The sequence below is a fragment of the Zalophus californianus genome, chromosome 16 (assembly GCF_009762305.2).
Source record: "Zalophus californianus isolate mZalCal1 chromosome 16, mZalCal1.pri.v2, whole genome shotgun sequence".
NCBI lineage: Eukaryota > Metazoa > Chordata > Mammalia > Carnivora > Otariidae > Zalophus > Zalophus californianus.
Window position 1 is genome coordinate 34,909,229 of NC_045610.1, and position 21,142 is coordinate 34,930,370.

The following is a 21,142-nucleotide window of genomic DNA, read 5'->3' on the forward strand; positions in this document are numbered from 1 at the left end:
CTAATCATGTGAGCACCCTGACCTCAGACTCTCAGTCTCCAGAAGGAGGAAAAATCAATTTCTGTTGTTTCTAAGCTACCTAGTCTATGGGTCTTTATTATAGCAACCCAAAAGGACTAACAAATTTCATCTTTTCCTTACTGGTATTTTTGACTTGGATAAAAAAATCTACTCATTGTACTTAAACCAAATCTCTTTTCTTGCTAAACACTGATTTATGGCTAAATCCATCTTAATTAAGGACAAAAAGTTATAATCCATATGGCTCTCTTCTAAACATCAATTTTTTTTTTAAGACTTTATTTACTTATTTATTTGAAAGAGAGACAGAAAGAGGGGAGAGCAGGGTGAGGGGCAGAGGAAGAAGCAGCTCCCGGGACTCTGGGATCATGACCTGAGCCGAAGGCAGATGCTTAACCGACTGAGCCACCCAGGGGCCCCTCAGATCAAATCTTACCTTCATGAACATGAGAGGCTCCTTAAATGCCTACTCATTCTTATTTGACTATTGATTAAATTTGTGGAACAAAAATGGCACAAGTTGATCACTTTGATATATGGAAACTTAATCTAATAGTGGTATTTCTGCTAAAAGAATAAAATTGATTCTGGGGCACCTGGGTGGCAGTCAGTTGAGCGTCCAACTTTTGGTTTCAGCGTAGGTCATGATCTCAGAATTGTGAGATCAAGTCCCACATCGGGCTCAGTGCTCAGTGCAGAGTCGGCTTGGGTTTCTCTTTCTCTCTCTCTCTGCCCTCACCCCCAACCCTCACTTGCTCTCTTTAAAATAAACTTTAAAATCTTTTTAAAAAAACAGACATAACGAATTCTAATATGTCACTGAAAGTAGTTAGTATTTATTGAATGAGAAATGTATGTCCAACAGCACATTATGCAGGAATACAAAATACCAGAAGGAATTTATCCCAGAAAAAAATATACCTGCAAGCAATAGCCAGAAACACAAGAAAATATAATACAGCCCACTAAGCTCTGTATGTGACCTATAACATCAGGAAAGGAAAAAGCAGTATGAGGTGAGGCTGGACCAGATGAAACTTTGTGGAAGACACAGACAGGACTCAAGCTGGGGAAGGCAAACATTAAGTTAAAAAGCAGAACAGGGGGATGCCTGGATGGCTCAGTCAGTTAAGCGCCTGCCTTCGGCTCAGGTCATGACCCCAGGGTCCTGGGATCGAGCCCGGCATTGGGCTCCCTGCTCAGCGGGAAGCCTGCTTCTCCCTCTCCCTCTGCTCCCCCTGCTTGTGCTCGCTCTCTCTCTCTCATAAACAAACAAACAAACAAGGTATCATAGGTAAGGGGAAGAACAGGAACAGAGAAATAAGCATGCTTACTAGCTTACCCCTGAACTCTTACCTAAAGAAGTAGACATGACTGCTACCCTTCTACCCCCAACCACAGCTGACCGGGCTAGAAGCAAGTTCCTGAATCACAGGCAGTCAATCTATTAGCAGATCAGCAACCACAGAGTGTCATGGTACACAAAAATCTTCACAAACAGGAATGATGGCAATTAGCCAGATCAGCGTTTGTCTTATGAACTAGGACTGGGAATCATGGTGGTGGTGGGTGTCAAAGCTAAAAAGGCATACAGGAAGAGCACACAGGGGCCACAAAGAAATTAATACTATGAGCAAGAAGAAACTATAAAGTAGAAAACAGTAGTCACCAGCCAGGGACAATTCTGCCCGTGGGGGGACATTTTAACTGTCACAACCAGGGGGCCACCATAGCCATTAGACACCCTATAGAACTTAAAGCAAACAGGGTGAACACAGAACTCAAACCCTCTCCTCTGTTGCATTCTCAGAGACCAAACTCCATTGATGTTATTCTTATCCTCAGTCACCTCTCTCCATGGACTCTTGTCCCCCGGGGTCTATTTCAGCCCTACCTCCAGGTGGTCTCATACATCTCATTTACTCCCACGGACCACCCATCTCCTATCACGTCTAAATTAGTGCCTTTACTCTAAGCCACGCCGCACTTCTAACGGCTCGTGGACATGAATGCACCTCTTCCCACAATAGTCCACCTCCTCCTCCCCCCTCATACCAGGACAAGTCCACTCTTCTGGCTGCTCAGGCCTAGAGCCTGAGAATGTCACTGCTTCTCTCCCATCCCAATTTTCTAAGCAGCTCGGACATACATCACAAACCTCATTGCCTATCTCTCCCGTGTTCCCATTACCACTGTCCTTAGCAACGGTCCCATTGCAATGACCTCAAGGCTCCCTGCACCTCTGTTGCCCCTGCTAAAAGTTGTCATGGGAATTATCTACTTCAAACCCTAAACTTTAGATATTATCATGATTCTCCTCTACTTAAAAACCCTTGATGTTTTCTCCTTCCACTCAATGTAATGTCCACACTCTTCAACACAGTGTAGAAGACCTCTACAAGCTGTCCCCTCCTGCTTCCCTCTGTCGCCTAAGCCTTCAGGAGTCACCCCATCTGCACTCCATCTGCACTCCACTCAGAATCCAAACCTGAACCCTCTTCCCTTCATACCCTTCCTTTCCACTGCCTGCAACACCTTTCTCTGAATCCTACCTGGCCCTCCAATGCTTAGCTCGAGTGCCAACACGTACAAAAATACTTTTCCAGGTGACCATTACAACAGCCTTCACCCAATCCTTACACTGTTAAGAGACACTGTATCTCAACAGCAGACCTCATAACTTGTCTGTAAAGAGCCACATGGCTCCATCTGTCCTCACCATGGGACCATGAACTATTAGAAGGTGGTGACACACTGTCGTTCTTCTATCTCACAATCCCTAAACGGTCAATGTTTTTACAAATGAGAAAACCAAGGCAGAAACATATCATTGAATAAAACAGGTTTTTCTGGCATTGTAAAACATATGTATCCTAAAGATCCTCGAGATGAACTAAAATGAAACCCATTTCATATGTCCAATGAGAGTGTTAAAATTAAAGGACTATTAACTCCAGGCCCTAAATACTAATGAAGTTCATATTTTTCTATAACCCTGAATTATCCAGTATTTTCTGAATATAAAAATCAAAATATTTGGGGGATGGCAGTGTGGAAAGAACACACAACTGGGAACCAGACAACCTGACTTCCAGACCCAGCTCTGCCAATAATCAGTTTAATGAGTAACAACCAATAAACAAAACTTAAATTACCCAACTCTTAGACCTCAGTTTTCTTATCAGTAAAGTGACTGGATTGAACCAGAGAAATTCAACACACCTTCCTGTGATGATGGAAATGCTCTGTATCTGCACTGTCCAGTATGGGAGCCACTAAATACATGCGGCTACTCAACACTTAAAATGTGGCGAGCGTCACTAAGGAACAGATTTTTATTTTAAGTGATTTAAATTTAACTCGCCACATGTGGCTAGTGGCTACTGTGATGGACATGCAGGATTAGACTAAGACACCATCCAGATAAACAAAGGAGGGAACAGATACAGGACAATAAAGATGAAAATAAACGAATACTGAAAATATCCTACAGCACAAAAATGAAAGAGACACTTGTTTATTAGCTTTAAGTTCCAGAAGACTAGCTCCCATATTTTCCAAACCCGGAGAGGTGACTGAAATCACAGAAATCCGGAAGCAAAGTCTTAAGCTAAGGGCTTAAAACCCAAATTTAAGTAGAAGAAATAGCAATCTAAGGTACATTTAGAGATTTTTTTTTTAAAGATTTTATTTATTTATTTGAGAGAGAGAGCATGAGAGGGAAGAGGGTCAGAGGGAGAAGCAGACTCCCTGCTGAGTAGGGAGCCCGATGCGGGACTCGATCCCGGGACTCCAGGATCATGACCCGAGCCGAAGGCAGTTGCTTAACCAACTGAGCCACCCAGGCACCCACATTTAGAGATTTAAAGAGATAAAAGATAAAGCTATGTAAAAGCTGAAACACAGAATTGTTGAAGATTTTCCAAAGGGATTCTATACATGGCACAAAAGGATTCATACTCAAGACAAACTGGACTATAAATTTTCTTTGCTTCTTGTAAGTTTCTTAATTTACAAAACTCCTAGTAAACTGTACCTTTACATATTTAAAAACACAAACGGAGGGAGGTGTACCTTCAAAACAGGCGGCAGAGGAATTAAGAGCTCGGGCTTTGCCGCCAGACTATTTGGGCTGTAACTGCTGGCTCTCCCTTACTCTCTGTGCAACCTTAACCAAGTTACTTAACCCACAGTGCCTCAGCTCCCCGACCTGTGAAGTGGAGATAATAGTACCTATATTGTGAAGTAGGAAATGAGAATACTTGAAAGATATATATGAAAGATATATATACACACCCACAGACATATATAGTCAATATACACACACATATATACATATATAGTTATATAAGAAAAACAACAGTCCTTGGCACATGGTAAATGCTGGGGGAAAATGTGCTGCTAAATCTGTTTATTATAATTATTATTCAAAGTTTGAAACTACTTAGATGGGAACCAAAATAAAAAGGCAATTTTATTTTTATTTTTTTTAAGGATTTTATTTATTTGAGAGCGAAAGAGAAAGTGCACACAAGTGGGGGGAGGGGCAGAGGGAGAGAGAGAAGCAGACTCCCCACAGAGCAGGGTGCTTGATGTGGGGCCACCCAGGTGCCCAAAAAAGGCAATTTTAACTTGTGTATTTATAAGATGCTGATGCAGACTAGAGTCAACAAATCTCTAATCACCTGATAGAACTTTGATTTGAAAATACAAAGATAGGTATTTCTATGGCATTGACCTAAAATTCTCAAAATGCAAAGGCCCCAAAGTGGTTTGTAGCTTGCACCCCTAGTAAAGGCAGGAGCCTAAGGCTAGTGATCTGGACCATGGCTGCAGAATGAGATATTCCCAACTTGCCCACTGTAAGCAGAGAAAATAAAACAATAAAACAAAATAAAGGAGATTCTATTCTCCAACTCACCTTATGAGGTCATCTGAATTTGGTGAGCTACCTTCTGAGGTCCTAAGAGCCTCTACATTCACAAAGGGCTGTGACACACAAGAGAGAATATGCCATATCTCAACTCTTTTCCATTCTTCAACATACAGTGCTTTGTACCTAGTGGACCTTCACACGTCTCTTTCTTAACAGACTGACTTCTAGACCAGCTAGGAAGTCACAAAACAAGACACCCTATTGCACTGACACAAGATGCAGCAAAGATAACGACCTAACTACAGGTTCCACCCAGTGGAGTGAGAGAGAACTGCACTTGAAAAAGTGAGACCACAGGGTTCCCTACTTCGTCAGTGATTTCAATGGTCTCTTACAGAACACTCCTGAGCATCAGTCCCTGTCTACAGAATGAAGGGTAGTCCAGAGATTTCCCAAGTACATTCTAATACTGATGTTGCAGGAATTAATATGAAAGCCTTCTAGACGTATATAGCAATACTTACATTAACAAATGCCATAGAAAAACAATAACGTAGGGCGCCTAGGTGGCTCAATTAGGTGTCTGCCTTTGGCTCAGGTCACAATCCCAGGGTCCTGGGATTGAGCCCTGCCATTAGTCTCCCTGCTGAGTGAGGAGTCTGCTTCTCCCTCTGCCTCTCCCCCTGCTCATGCTCTCTCTCAAATAAATAAAAATCTTAAAACAACAATGCAAATGAATAGAGCTCTCTATTTACAACATAGTTTCCCTACTGCCCTATCAGAGCAAAACTACAAACAAAGCATCTACCTTATGTCACGACACTGAATGAGAAGAATTAACAGATACAAAACTGATGAGTTTTTCAATCAAAGGCGTCAATTCCTAACAGCAGAGGCTGAGAGAGAGGGGGCTTTCACAGCAGTACTAGGAGGAGGGCAGTGAGGGCAGCGAGAGGAGGAGCGGGGAGAGCCGGAAGAAAGGTGAAGAAGGGGAGAGCAAGGGAGCCAGCCAGTGCAGTTCAGCTCTCCACCACTGGGCACTCTTCCCCACCTCCCTAATAACCTCAGAAATTCCTCTAACAAGGTTAAGGCCTTTCTCTACAGGTGTAACAATAAAAACCTAATAATGGTCTTCGACCAAGCACATCCGAATCCGAATTCTACTACACTGAGGACAATTAAAATCAAATGAGTTTAAACTAGTACTAGATTCTTTCCTGTTTGGGTCCTTCAAAGGGCCCAATGAATAAAATAATAAAAGTGATTCAAAAAAGAGAGGAAAGGATCAGAAAAAGACTAACTTCACAAATTTAAGTGAAGGCCATTTTTGGGCAATTTTGCTTAAAATTACTTAACATTAGTTTCAAACCAGTCTTCATTTTAAAGGAGCTTTACTCCCAGAAGTTCTACTAACCATGGACTGCTGCCATAGTGCACACACTGGGCAAATGCTGGGCTCACGCTGAGACATCCCTCCCTACAGGTCTGTAGTAGGTGTGGTGACTAGGGAGAACCCAGGACAGGGAGGGGCCTTTGTCAAGGCCTTTATTTTGACCTGGTCTCCAAGCTCCACAGCCTGATCCTACTTTCCTTTCCGTCCATGCCCCAAAGGTAGCAGGTGACCAATTTTCAAATGGTGGTGGGGATGTTTACAAGGATTTGCCCCAATTTTAACCTTGAAGGAGGGAGTGAAGAAAGAGTGGGGAATATGCTGTGCTTCCAGATGGCAAGACCCACTTCACCTCTCACCTAGGGAGATTTGACTGAAGTTGTGGCTAGTCTAAGAAAGTCATAAAAATCCACTGTTGGAAGCTCTAAAGTTACAGGTGCTGACGAGTGGTTTGGTAGGTAAGATAATTCAGAAATCCAGGAAAGTCTCCAATGCTTCCTCGACCCATGCATCTTTAGAATCAAGTAGGAGAATACAGCCATCTTTCTCCCAATGTAATAACCATTTCTTTCCAGTGATAACACAATGACATGTTCTAAATAATATTTTCACAAAGTTTCTACAATATTAACAAGCAGTATTTCTAAGGAACCTATGTTTGATTTATACCACTAGCCAAAGAAAAAACTGCTTAAATATCTTTAAAACTTAAACCCAAGGTTTAACTTATTGTTTCCCTGTCAATGGCAAGAAGCCAAAACAGCAATAAGAAAACTTGATGTGATCAAATGAATATTTCGAATACAAGAAAAAATACAATGATCTAAGACAGTCCAGTATTTCTTTGTCAAAGCGCTCATAAGCCACCCACCATTAACATTATTAAACATTGCATTAAGATAATAAAATGCAAAAGACCCGGATGTACAGATTCTCTATTACTGAAGTTTATAAACAGAACTACTTAAGCACTATCTAGTATATTCAATTCTTTTTTTAAAATTTTATTTATTTGTGTATTTTAAAAAGAAAGCGAGAGAGAGCATGAGCAAGAAGAGCAGAGGTAGAAGGAGAGAATCTTAAGCAGGCTCCACGCCTAGCACAGAGCGCGATGTGGGGCTTGATCTCATGACCCTGAGATCATGAACTGAGCCAAAATCAAGAGTCGGACGCTTAACCGACTAAGCCACCCAGGTGCCCCTAGGATATTTGATTCTTCAGTATTTTCTCATTGGCACATGATTAAGGTTACAAGAACCTCTCTTTACTTACCCACAAGCCACATACTGTCCATTCCTAGATGTGGCAATACTTAATCCATATAAACTGCCTTCATCAACGAATCTGTTAAGGCACTTTCTAGAGTTCACATCCCAAACATAAACTTCCCCATCGCCTGAAAGGAAGAGCCAAAAAAGGGTTGGTTAATTTTGTTTTAAACGTGAAAGCCAAGTGAACTGACCATTCTTAGCCTCTCTTTTTTCTTTTATTTTTTTATTTTTAAAGATTTTATTTATTTATTTGAGAAAGAGAATGAGAGAGAGCATGAGGGGGGAGGGTCAAAGGGAGAAGCGGACTTCCTGCTGAGCAGGGAGCCCGACGTGAGACTCGATCCTAGGACTCAAGGATCATGACATGAGCCAAAGGCAGTCACTTAACCGAGCCACCCAGGCATCCCTTAAGCCTCTCTTTAATACTAGAAGGGACTGCAAACAAAAACTCACTATAAACGTGCTAGGTCTAGAAAACTGGCCGACGGTGCCTGGGTGGCTCAGTTGGTTAAGCGACTGCCTTTGGCTCAGGTCATGATCCTGGAGTCCCGGGATCGAGTCCCACATCGGGCTCCCTGCTGAGCAGGGAGTCTGCTTCTCCCTCTAACCCTCCCCCCTCTCATGCTCTCTCTACCTCATTCTCTCTCTCAAATAAATAAATAAATAAAATATTAAAAAAAAAGAAAGGAAATTGGCAAAAAATATTTCTGGTATACATTCCCACGTATAGAAAACTTCATCCTCATGAGTAGTTAATAAACAGTATCTTTAAGTTTAGAGTGAAAATACAAACTCTTGGCTTGAGTTGAGTTTTCAGAAGAAACTTCCAAATTTGGCTCAGATGAATTATTGGAGCAAAAATGTGAAAAAACAAAAAACAAAATATCCACCATAGTAAGTTCCAACCTCCATCAACAGGCACTAGAGCACCTATATGTGAGGCCAGGACACTTTCATACCAAATTGATGATGATGGTCATGATGGAGGAAGTAGAGAATGAAGGGATCCAGACCATAAGGGAGTTATAATTTAAGATACATATAACTTTATCTACTACCAAATCATTTAAACTATAATAAATGCCAACTGTGAGGGGCCCCTGGGTGGCTCAGTCAGTTAAGCGCCCAACTCTTGATTTCGGCTCAGGTCATGATCTCAGGGTCATAGGATCAAGCCCTGCTTTGGGCTCTGCACTCGGCAGGGAGTCTGCCTGGGATTCTCTCTCTCCCTCTGCCTCTGCCCCTCCCCGTGCTCAAGTGCACGTGCTCTAAAATAAGGGAATAAATCTTTTTTTTATCTTTTAATTTTTTTATTGTTATGTTAATCACCATATATTACATAATTTGTTTTGGTGTAGTGTTCCATGATTCATTGTTTGTTCATAACACCCAGTGCTCCATGCAGAATGTGCCCTCTTTAATACCCATCACCAGGCTAACCCATCCCCCTACCCTCCTCCCCTCTAGAAACCTCAGTTTGTTTTTCAGAGTCCATCATCTCTCCTGGTTCGTCTCCCCCTCTGACTTACTCCCCTTCATTCTTCCTCTCCTGCTATCTTCTTCTTTTTCTTTTTTCTTAAAATATGTTGCATTATTTGTTTCAGAAGTACAGATCTGTGATTCAACAGTCTTACACAATTCACAGCGCTCACCATAGCACATATCTTCCCCGATGTCTATCACCCAGCCACCCCATCCCTCCCACCCCCAACCACTCCAGCAACCCTTAGTTTGTTCCTGAGATTAAGAATTCCTCATATCAGTGAGGTCATATGATACATGTCTTTCTCTGATTGACTTATTTCACTCAGCATAACACCCTCCAGTTCCATCCACGTCATTGCAAATGGCAAGATCTCATAAGGGAATAAATCTTAAAAAAAAAAAAAAAGCCAACTGTGAGCAGTACACACAAATAGTTTAGAGAAGGGAGAATGTGTGTAAGACTGAGGATGATGTTAAATCTAAAGGGAACATGAATATTTTCATGATAGTAACGACAATCGGGGCGCCTGGCTGGCTCAGTTGGAAGAGCATGCGACTCTCAGGGGTTCGTTGAGTTTGAGCCCCACATTGGGTAAAGAGATTACTGAAAAAAATAAACAAACTTTAAAAGAAAAAAAAAAATGACTATTGCCAAAATCTGCCCTTACCCTTTTTTCTCTCTCCTAAAGCACATGATACTGATGATCACCCTCTTCTTCACACCCATTTAAAGATTTAAGGACCCTACACTCATCACAAAGGTGCTCCTCACTCACCCATTTCATCTCTGCCTTTTCTATGGATATTGCACTAGAGTTCACTTTTCTAACATTTTATTTATTTATTTTAGAGAGAGTGCTGGAGCGGGGGGAGCAAACGGAGAGGACAAGCAGACTCTGAGTGTGAGCCCGATGCAGGGCTTGATCCCAGGACCCCAAGATCATGACCTGAGCCAAAATCAAGTCGGTCACCCAACCAACTGAGCCACCCAGGTGCCCCCAAAGTTCACTTTTCTCTATTTTTATCCTCCCAATAAGAATTCAATTGATCTCACTATTTCAACTATTTCCTTGACAAAGAAGATTTCCCAGGCTGGCATAAGGGTTTAGATTAGGTAGTAGTAAAATATATTTGAAAAAACTGAACAGGGTCAAATTTGAAAATCTTTGCATTTGTCTGTACAGCAATGTTACAATAAAGGAAGGCATTTAAAGATTAGCCCAACTAGCAACAGACTAAAATGGGAAGAAAAGGGATCAATGGCAGGAAGGTCATCTAGATGTTACCAAAGCCAGACTATGGACTACTCTTCCCTATGCTTTTAGGACCTTTATTATGGAAAATAAGACCTCCACAGTAATGATCAAATTTGTAAATATTTTACATCTGCATCCAATTCATATACCAAATTTTAGTATCTCTGACCCTCCATCTCTTTTCTCCTACTCTGACCCTCCCAGGATCCAAAGGCCATTTCATAAGGAACATTGCTCTGAACCAGTTAAGTGTCCGACTCTTGGTTTTGGCTCAGGTCATGATCCCAGGGTCCTGGGATTAAGCCCCACATCGGGCTCCCTGCTCAGCAGGGAGTCTGCTTCCCCTCTTTCTCTCTCCCTCCGCCCCTCCCCCCTATCCGTGCACTCTCTAAAATAAATAAATAAATAACACAATTTTTTAATCCAGTTATAAAATAAGTCATGGAGACAACGTACAATATGGTGACCACAGCCAGTAATACAGTAGTGCACATTTGAAAGTTGCTAAGAGAGTAGATCTTAAAAGTTCTCATCACAAGAAACTGTAACTATGTGTAGTGACAGATGATAAGTAGACTTATTGTGATCATTTTGTAATACACACAAATATTGAATCATTATGTTGTACACCTAATATGTTACATGTCAATTAATGCTCAAAACAAAACCAAAAAAACCTAACACTGTATCATCAAGTGCTGCTAGCTGAGGTAGAGCAAAAGTCCTGCTTAAGAAGAGCCCCACGGAGACTGGAGAATAGTACTCACAGGCAGAACTACTTTGCTGCCTCCCAATACCAAGCATCATGAGCTACACTGAGATTATGATGGCCCCAAGATCCTATAGGAAAGGGACTCAGAGCCCAAGAAGGCACAGGACAATCAGAAAGGCAGAAGAGCAGAAAAGTGCCAGATTAGAGACTGTCAATGGTGATAGCTGGTCAATCGCACCACGGGAATGTCAGAAGGTGAAACTTGAATCGTTTTCAGTCAATGATGAAGAACATTTAAAACATCATCCAAGTGAAAATGTACTGCTAAAAGAAAAGGGTGATGATTCCAAGTAGTTTTCAAAAGAAAGTCTGAGAATGAATCTTTTATTTTTTTTTAAATATTTTATTTTTTTTATTTATTTGAGAAAGAGAGAATGAGAGACAGAGAGCATGAGAGGGAAGAGGGTCAGAGGGAGAAGCAGACTCCCCGCTGAGCAGGGAGCCTGATGTGGGACTCGATCCCGGGACTCCAGGATCATGACCTGAGCCGAAGGCAGTCGCTTAACCAACTGAGCCACCCAGGCGCCCCCATGAATCATCTTTTAAATAAGCATTTTCTTCCCATATTTTCCCCAAACATGGTAACATGGTTAAATGGTTACTATTTACCAGTTAGGAAATGTTAAATGGTAACTATTACTAGTTAGTAAATATTTATTATTTTTATAAATAATATTAATAATAAATAATATTTACTAAAATAGTTAATAACTATTACTAGTTAGTAAATAAGAAAACAAATGGCAATAACAAAATCTAAAAATAAAAATGACTTTCTAACACAAAAAAAGTCTAAAATCAAACATTGTCTTTGGTTAAATCTGAAATGTAAACACATCCAAAGCTTTTATTTTTTTTTAAGATTTTATTTATTTATTTGACAGACACAGCAAAAGAGGGAACACAAGTGGGGGCAGTGGGAGAGGGAGAAGCAGGCTTCCCGCTGAGCAGGGAGCCCGATGCGAGGCTCGATCCCAGGACCTGGGATCATGACCTGAGCCAAAGGCAGACACTTAACGACTGAGCCACCCAGGCGCCCCCACATCCAAAGCTTTTAAAAAGCTTTAGATGATCATGTCATTAACCTACCTGAAGAGGCGTACACTTTCTTACTATCTGAAGAGAACGTGGATGCTGCAACCCTTCCATTAATTTTCATGCTACCAATCAGTTCTTTAGTCTGAAAGAATAACAAATATTACTTATCAAATTGTTAGGAGGTGCATGGAAGAATCACACTGGGAATAAAAACAATCTAGTTCTGTTTTGTAGCACCTACTCAACTTTGTCCCTATACTCAAGTTCTCCCCAGGTCCCACTGTGTCCCCCCGCTTACAAGGCGGATTTCAGGACACCTAGAGTTATGGTTCAAGACTATCCTACACTAACGTCTCATCCTAAAAAAACAAGCAACCACTAATAATGGTTCACCTTCATTGACAGCAAATGAAGATATCCAGCAACACCATTTATCAGCAAGAAGGACCCATCTGGAGACACTTCAAAGCTCCTCACTATCTTCTCTTTCAAACCTGAGAGAGGAGACAAATCAATAAGGATTAATACGATTTTCAATAATAACGTTATCAACACAATTGAGAATTTCTTTTAAAATATCTAAGTGCCTCAAACTAAACCAAAAGTAGGCTCAGATTCTGAATTAAGTCTGACCCCATGCATCACTGAGTATGACCCAAATATAAGGTCATTACTAAGTGCTTCCTTTTCTTCTCTGTCTTGGTTAACATTCACCATCTGAACTGCAGCCAGAGACTCAGCTCTCCAAAGAGTAAACCTATCAACTAGTTTCCCAAACGTAAACGGTACATCTGTAATCAACTAAAAGGATAAATTATACTTCTTTGTCACAAAGTTCATTACCAGGAGGGAAATACACGGCCATCAGAAACAGCTAAAACACAGAAACATGTAGAAACTAGTTGCTGGGTACGCCTGGGTGGCTCAGTCGTTAAGCGTCTGCCTTCGGCTCAGGTCATGGTCCCAGGGTCCTGGGATCAAGTCCCGCATCGGGCTCCCTGCTCCGCGGGAAGCCTGCTTCTCCCTCTGTCTGCCGCTCCCCCTGCTTGTGCTCATTCTCTGACAAATAAATAAATAAAATCTTTAAAAAAAAAAAAAAGAAAGAAAGAAACTAGTTGCTGGCCACCTACTAAACATCCCATGATGAAGGAGTCTACAGTCTTAACTTTGTGGATCCAAAAAGGAAAAAAAAAAAGAAAAGAAAAGAAATCCACAAAGTGTCAGCGTATTCAAGAGTTGACTAGCTTCCCAAAATGTGACTCGTCTAACCTAATCACATGAGCGAAGAATATAAACCAGAGAGTCAATTTACTTATTTACAAAAGGACATGTTCCTTTTCCATGCCTAAAAGGCTCATACTAACCATGTAGAAAACTCCTTCCATCAAGACAGCTTAGTGAGCAAACTTACTCATTAAAAAACTGCCTAATACAAAGGATACATATAGGATAGGTACCACCGGCTAACTCTAGGGAAGGGAAGCAGGTGGCCAGGGAGACGGAGCTGAGTAGACTTCTCCCTCTTTACCCTTTTGTATGTATTGGATTTTTGCACCATGTGAAGGTACAGCTTGGTCAAAAAAAGAATTATTTCAAAAAATGTTTAAGTTGCTAACTTAAAACATTCATCAGAATAAATAAATGTAGAAAACTCTAGTGAGGAGTCCTCATTCCCCTACAGGAAAATGCTGTCTAAGGCTCCCACAGACCACCTCCATCCTATGAACAGTTTTTGTCTAGATGGCTCACAATCCTACAAACTGGGCCTCCCTCCCACTCTAGTGCTGCCGCCAGAGACTATACCCTAGGTCACTTGATGGAAATCAATCCAGACACATATTTCCAGTTACTGGGGTTTATTCCTTCACTCTGAACCTACTCCTGTAGGTTCATCCCCCATTTTTGGCAAACCTTACACTCTAACTACAGTATACAGAAACGGCTCCAAGCATAAGAAAAAGCCCATCACATGAGGAAGCAGGGAAGGGAGGCCAGTTCTAGCAGTGTGGGGCTGCAGCTGGAAACTCCCCAGACCTAATCCTACTGACACAGGACTGGACAGAAGGAATGCAAGGGAGAACTGAAAGGCCTACAGCTGGGGACCCCACAGCCATGGATGGTTCGGAATGCATCACGTATCATCAGAGCAACAGGGAACAAAGTCCCCTCACACTGTGCAGAGATGGACCCGGTGTGGCAGCAACAGAGGCAAAGTGCCAGAGGGCTCATTACACAGCACCTGCTCTCTGGCCGCAGGGGTCAGAGACTGCCAGCTTGTAGCCTGAGTGAGCCTGCTGTTCTGAGAGCATTCAGGAGCGAGGAATGTCTTCCAGGAGGAAATACCAGACTTGCAGCAAATAAGCGCAGGTAGTTGATTTAGGAATTAAATGAAAAAATAAGAAAGATAACTGTATTTTCATCCAAAACTTAACAGAATACCAGTCATACGTATTGATACTGTAACTGCTTTTTACAAACGCTGAACCTTCCAAAATAGGAACCAGATAAACTTTATATGACCTTGAGAAAGAAGATACTTTAAAGACGTCAGATATAAATCTTTTTGTAGGTCTGTGAATGAGATTTTTATTTTTTTATTTTTTATTTTTTTTTGATCTGTTAATGAGATTTTTAGGTCAACTAAAGAACAAGTGATAAGAAAAAGAATGGCCAATTTAATTACAATAGTGCCAAATTCCCTAAGATGGAAGGACTTGCTGTGATGGGATAGACCATACGCTGCTCCTAATTCGTAAGTGCCATGGGGTGCTAAGTTAGGAGCTTTTAAAAAATTATCTCTTTTGAACAAACTGATGGTGACCAAAGGGAAGGGGAGTCGAGGGGTTGGGGGAAGGCTGAACAAGGTGATGGGGATGAAGGAAGGCACTTGTGATGAGCACTGGGTGATGTATGGAATTGCTGAATCACTCCACTGTACACCTGAAACCAACAGAACACTGTATGCTAAGTGGAATTAAAATTAAAACTAGAAAAATAAAACTAAAAAAAAATCAAAAAATTAAAAATGATCTCTTTTAATATTTAGGACCCTCAACTTTATAGCTATAAAGAGAAAGCTGCAGCTCAGATATCACCACACCATAATGCCTATAATCCAAATAGCTGCCTGACCAACTCATTTAATTCCCAAACGGTCAAATTCCTTACGCGTTTACCTAGAACAAGATATCTCTCTGAAGAATTGTCCTTCTAAATGATGCAGCAGAAAACTGCTTCTGGAGTCTCAACTAGTAATCTGGGGTTCTCAAACTTTTTGTGTGTCAGTCTGGGGAAGCGTATGGTCCTCTTAAAACAGTGGTTGTTCAAAACTTTTATAACCGAAGGAAATGCTAACCTTAAGTTACAGGTTAGTGAAAATAAAAATGTAATGTTTTTCCCATCTGACTTCACAAGCCTCTAAATTCTACCACAGAACGTTGAGCATCTGTGGACCCTGTTATGAACCCCACTGGGTTAACGGAACCAACCATCAAATCAGAATTCTTCAGAATGCATCAATTCTGTACTCCTCCATTTTTCGAACTTACATTTAAGACAAAGAGTTTGCAAATGTAGAAGTTTGCATATTCTAACCAGTCAGTGATTTTTCCCTCTAATTCTAATGTCCTTAATTAATTCTGAGTTATTTATAATGTTCTATACTGAGACTGAAAATAGTGTTCAACAACCAACCCCACAAAAAGAAACACATTTACTTTATCATTATCATTACTGCCAAGCGATGCTCATTGAGGAAAGAGGAAAAGGGGAAACACTGAGAGGGAAAGATAAATGCCACGTCCTGGAAGAAGCTGGTGATCAGATGCACACTCCTGCATACCCGCAGATCCACGGTAAACATCCCTAACTGTATCTTAGCCAACCCCGGGTTTGCTTTTCCCAAGAGGATGCAAGGCAAGGGCAGACAAAAGCCCTCTCCTTTTCATTAGTAGAATAGTATGTGAAAATAGTTAACTACATTTTCTGCTTCAATATGGGGAAACTATTTAAGGCTTTTCAACTCAAAATGAGGTCCATGGACCAGCAACATCAGCATCACCCAAGAGCTTGTTAGAAATGCAGAATCAGGCCCACCTCAGACCTACAGAATAACAATCTGCACTTCAGCCAGATCCCCAAGTGGTTTCTATGCACATTAATGTCAGAAAAGCACCGGTTTAAAGCATGCTTAAACTAAGAATCTACTTGGAAAGGACCACCAAAGGTGTCAGGAAACACGGGAAACAGAAGACTGGAAACACTGAAGATAAACACCATAAATGTTTCTGAAGTTGGCCTTGTTCACTTTGAACCATTAGTAGAAAAAAGGCTGTACAGAGCTACCCCTGTCCTTTACAGCCCCAAACATATATCCGGTTTAACAGGGAGACTGCCAGGGAGCCACAGCATTGTCAACACCCCCTCCCAAGACGCATAATGTTAACCCAGCCAACCTCACCACAAGGGCTTTGGTTCACAGAGGGTTCGTGAAGGTGTCAATGGATTATGTGGTGATGTGGGGCGGGGAATGCAAGGGAAGAACGGGGAAAGCAGAGGAAGATAAATTTTCAAATAAAGATTTTCTTAAGTAGTCTTTAAAATACATTACAATCTCCAAAAGCAGTGCTTTATTTCCTTTAAATGTAAACCAAAAAATCTACTGTAACAGACACTAGAAGGACAAGACAGAATCCAAATTTCCTGAAGACCAGAGAGGTGCAATACTTTGTCTGAGGACTTGGGACTCAGGTCTTCTAGGTCCCAGGCTCTCTCTACTGCATCCACTGCTAAATTTACAGCCAAGCATTTGCAACTGCTTTTCTGCTCTGGGAGATACAGATTCCCAAATTCCAATGTTCCCAGAAGTGCTCAATAAAAAGTTCACTACTTTCATTCAAACGCATTATCTCAACACAATGACATTTTCCCAATACTAAAACTAAAGACATTCTTAAGAATCCCATGGGGGGAAAGTGGTTGTAGATACTGTTAAATGAACTCAGCCGTGGGGTTGGCAGGGAAGAGGGGTGATCAGCGAAACCTTACCTCTCACTTGATGCACAGGAATTAACTTTCCAGCCAGCATATCATAGACATAAAGAACCTTGCTGTGGATGCTCGTGGCTAAAACCTCTTCTCCAGTAGCACTAAAACAGGCCTTAAAGATTGGAAACTTTTCCAAATAGATGCTCTGGATTTTAGGATTTGTTTTTCCATCAACCTATAAGGAAAAGCAAAACATTCCTTTTAGGTATTTCCATAGACTCTACGTCCTGGGAGTAAATACTTCTCACTCCCAAGTTTCCATTTAAAAATGCACACCTGAAACAGCGACACCGCGTTATCCAGCGCGGCGACCATCACGACCTGCGCACGGGGATGGAAGTGCACAGACGAGATCCGCGCGGTAGTAGGACGTTCCGCGTTAGCAGGGAGACAATTCTTCAGCTGTGGAAAAAGAAAGCGAGAATTGTATCAATTCAAATGGGTTAACATTCTTTTTTTTAAGATTTTATTTATTTATTTATTTGACAGAAAGAGAGGGAGTACAAGCAGGAGGAGCGGCAGACAGAGGGAGAAGCAGGCTCCTTGCTGAGCAGGGAGCCCAACGCGGGGCTCGATCCCAGGACCCTGGGATCATGATCTGAGCCAAAGGCAGACGCTTAAGGACTGAGCCACTCAGGCACCCCACCATTCTTTTCTTTAAAGCATAAAGCATTTTAACATAGCTTATGCTGAGAAGGACATCGGAATGGTAACGAGAAGACCACAGCTCTCCTACCAACTAGCAAATCATTTTACTAGACAATAATCCATTTTTACCATCTTTTAAACGAGAGAATGAAATCGTTAAGGTCTTGGAGCATCAGGATACAGTCATTTCCTCATGATACACCCATATAGGTTAGGAAACTGACATCCAGGGTGTATTTTACTTAAAAATGCTACTGTAGCAGCTTTGCATTCATGGCACAAAATATGAGGCACTCTGTAACATGCCACGGTTCTGTGGTTGGCAGGGACAGCTATGTTCTCCTCTCAGAATACATGGCTCCTAGTTTAAAGCAATGATGACCTCATGCATCATGCATTTAGACTATTTTCAGTTATCTCTTGGTTTTTACAGGTTGTTCTCTCTGCATCACAAACTCAATTATACGAAAAATAAAGTGAGTACTACGTGTATGTTTTGTTCATAACAAATGAAGTTAGATTTTTATGGTAACTGCATTTTCGGTGAAGGTGAATTTACCCTATGAAGAGCAGAGTGAACTACCTTCATAAGGTGGGGAGAAACACAATCACTGTCTCATAGTAATTTGCCATAATAGGGCTCCCTCCCCCATCTAAAGCACGCTACCATTTTATAATGGGGAAAAATATCTATGTCAGAGAGAGATCTGGTCACTTAACAGATACTTAACTGGAGCCAACTGTGTTGGGCAGGCACTTCATTACCACAACGAACAAGTCAGATACAGTCTAACTAGTGCAGACCACGTCAGACAAGACAACCAGGAAGAACCTTTCGAAGTGTCATCTGAGCAGAAGGGTACCAATGGGTTGGCCATTAGCAGTGCTTGAAGAACAGACGGGCAGGGGGAAGAGCAAAAGTTCTGAGGCAAGAAAGGACTCGGCGTGTTCCAGAAACAGAAAGAAGGCCTAGGGAACTTGGGCAGGAAATAAGGGGAAAACTTCTGAAATGAAGTTTCAGACATACGCAGATGCCAGATCACGAAGAGCAGCATAGACCGTGATAAAGAATTCGAAGTTTTCAAAAAGCATGAAAAGTGACATGACCTGATGTTTTATTTTTAGAAGACCCCTCCCTGGCTTCTACTAAACGAAGAATAGGAAGAGCAGAGTGGAAGTGGGAGACCAGTCACAAAGTGACTGCAGTACACAAGGTAACAGAGGATGGCAGCATAAACCAGGCTAGCGCCCGTGGAAATGAAGAGAAACGCAGAAGGAGAAATCAAACACAATTGCTAAAAGATCCCTGGGGATATAATTTAATCTTCTTGACCATTTCTACAGAAGAATAATAAGCGACAGCAACACATTTAATCCCACAGAGAACATGAACCCATACATTTGTAATCGGGAAGCACACTGGGTGTCAGGGGTGGTCAGCTGGAGAGGCCCCACTTTGCTGACTCTCACCTTTAAGATTCCTTTAGGAAGAGAGGCTGATGTAGATATGAAATTCCCAGTCCTTTGCAACAAATCATCTTCGTCCTCTTCACTTTCATCTAAGTCAAACAGACCCACAAGGTGGAGCTTTAGAATCAAGGAGATGGCCATTACCTTCCCCAAACGTCTGTATTTCAAACTTTGACCCCCCCCAATTCCAGTCTCCAATCTCGATCACTTTATTTAAACTGCAACTGGTTAAAAAAACAGAACAAATTTGAAAGGGACGGGGAAAATGACACAGAGTCCAATATATATGGTTAAAATAAAAGCCTGACTCTGGAATGAAAGACAGACATTCACAGACAATGACTAAAACAGGATGAAAAAAAAAATAAAGGCAGTATTTAATTTAAAAAGAACAATTTATAATCATGGCAAAATTGGCAATAAGGGAGACAGCAGATGTAGCTTAACTCACATGAAAAAGGACTAGCACTGAGGGATCAAGGTCAGCAAACTGTGTATCAGAACTTCAAAGGGAGCTAACAGGGCTGCTTTTCTCCTGACGATTCTAGTAAAGAGAGCCCAAAAGCTGAGCAACAATTTTAAAACACTCGGAGGGAGAGGAGGGCAAAAACCAGCACTAAAAGCCCTCTAAGGTTCTTAAGGGGGTCTGGTAAACCACCAGGCTTCAGGTTGGGGCCACAAAAGGCTACACCAAGGAGTAAGGGTGAAATCAAAGAATTTTAAGAAAATCCTCCATGAAGTGAAACCCAGCTCTGAATCCTTAAAATCTCTCACTGGAGTAAGATGCTGTGGGACTGCTAGTGCCCCTTACCCAGCCACTACCCAGAAACAAACGTACAAATTCTCCAGAGAAAGATATCCTTGTCCTCTTGTTAAGCAACGCTATTTTTCGTATACGATGTCCAGCACTCAATGAAATATAACTAGACCAATAATTACAAGATAACCTAACTTGATTGCAAACCTAAGGAATAATAGTCTCCACAGGAGATCTAAATAACTGAGTTTTTCAGACATAAGCTTTTCAAGTATTATGTTTAATACGGTCAAGAATAATGAATATTCAGATATTGAACCAAAGAACTAGACCATTAAAAAAAGAACCAAATGTAAATTCTAGAACTGAAAATTACAGTAGTTAAAATTAAAATCCCAGTGGATATTTTTAACAGCCTACAAAAATTAGCTGGAGAGACAATTAGTGGTCTGGAAAATGCATCAGAAAAAATATACAGACTGAAGTACAGAAAGCAAAAAGGACAGAAAATGCAGAAAAGAACACAAAATACATTTAAAAAAATAAATAAAACATTGAACGCACATGTAACTGGTGTCCCAGAAGAAAAGGAAGACTGGAACTTTGGAAATTTCACTGAATTTCCAAAACTTCAAAAAGACATCAAGCTAGATTCAAAAGCACTGTGAAGACCAAGCAGAATACAAAGCAAGCTAAAAGGACTGGGGGGGGGAATAAATGAACAAAACAGCAATAATAAAACAATCCATCATATTAAGTAATTATTATTGATTTTCAAAGGCCTATAATGATTGTATTATAATTATGTTTAAAGCGGGGAGTACTTCTCTTTTAAAGACACTAAATGAAATATTTATCGATAAAAATAACATGTTGGAACTGAGGGTTGCTGGAGTGGTGGGGGGTGGGAGGGATGGGGTGGCTGGGTGATAGACATTGGGTAGGGTATGTGCTATGGTGAGCGCTGTGAATTGTGCAAGACTGTTGAATCACAGATCTGTACTTCTGAAACAAATAATGCAATATATGTTAAAAAAAAAAAAGAAGATGGCAGGAGGGGAAGAATGAAGGGGGGAAATCGGAGGGGGAGACGAACCATGAGAGACGATGGA

At 41.2% G+C, this 21,142-nt stretch overlaps 1 protein-coding gene across 1 annotated transcript in view; it reads right to left on the minus strand.

Annotated features, from left to right (window-relative positions):
* Window positions 1-21,142, minus strand: part of UTP18 (UTP18 small subunit processome component) — a 41,330-nt gene that overhangs the window by 11,329 nt on the left and 8,859 nt on the right. The window contains exons 5-10 of the mRNA XM_027624897.2: window positions 19,274-19,362; window positions 17,432-17,557; window positions 17,156-17,330; window positions 12,503-12,603; window positions 12,161-12,251; window positions 7,560-7,683 (exon numbers count right to left, since the gene is read on the minus strand). Coding sequence (XP_027480698.1) covers window positions 7,560-7,683; window positions 12,161-12,251; window positions 12,503-12,603; window positions 17,156-17,330; window positions 17,432-17,557; window positions 19,274-19,362 — 706 coding nt within the window. The remainder of the gene's footprint in view (window positions 1-7,559; window positions 7,684-12,160; window positions 12,252-12,502; window positions 12,604-17,155; window positions 17,331-17,431; window positions 17,558-19,273; window positions 19,363-21,142) is intronic.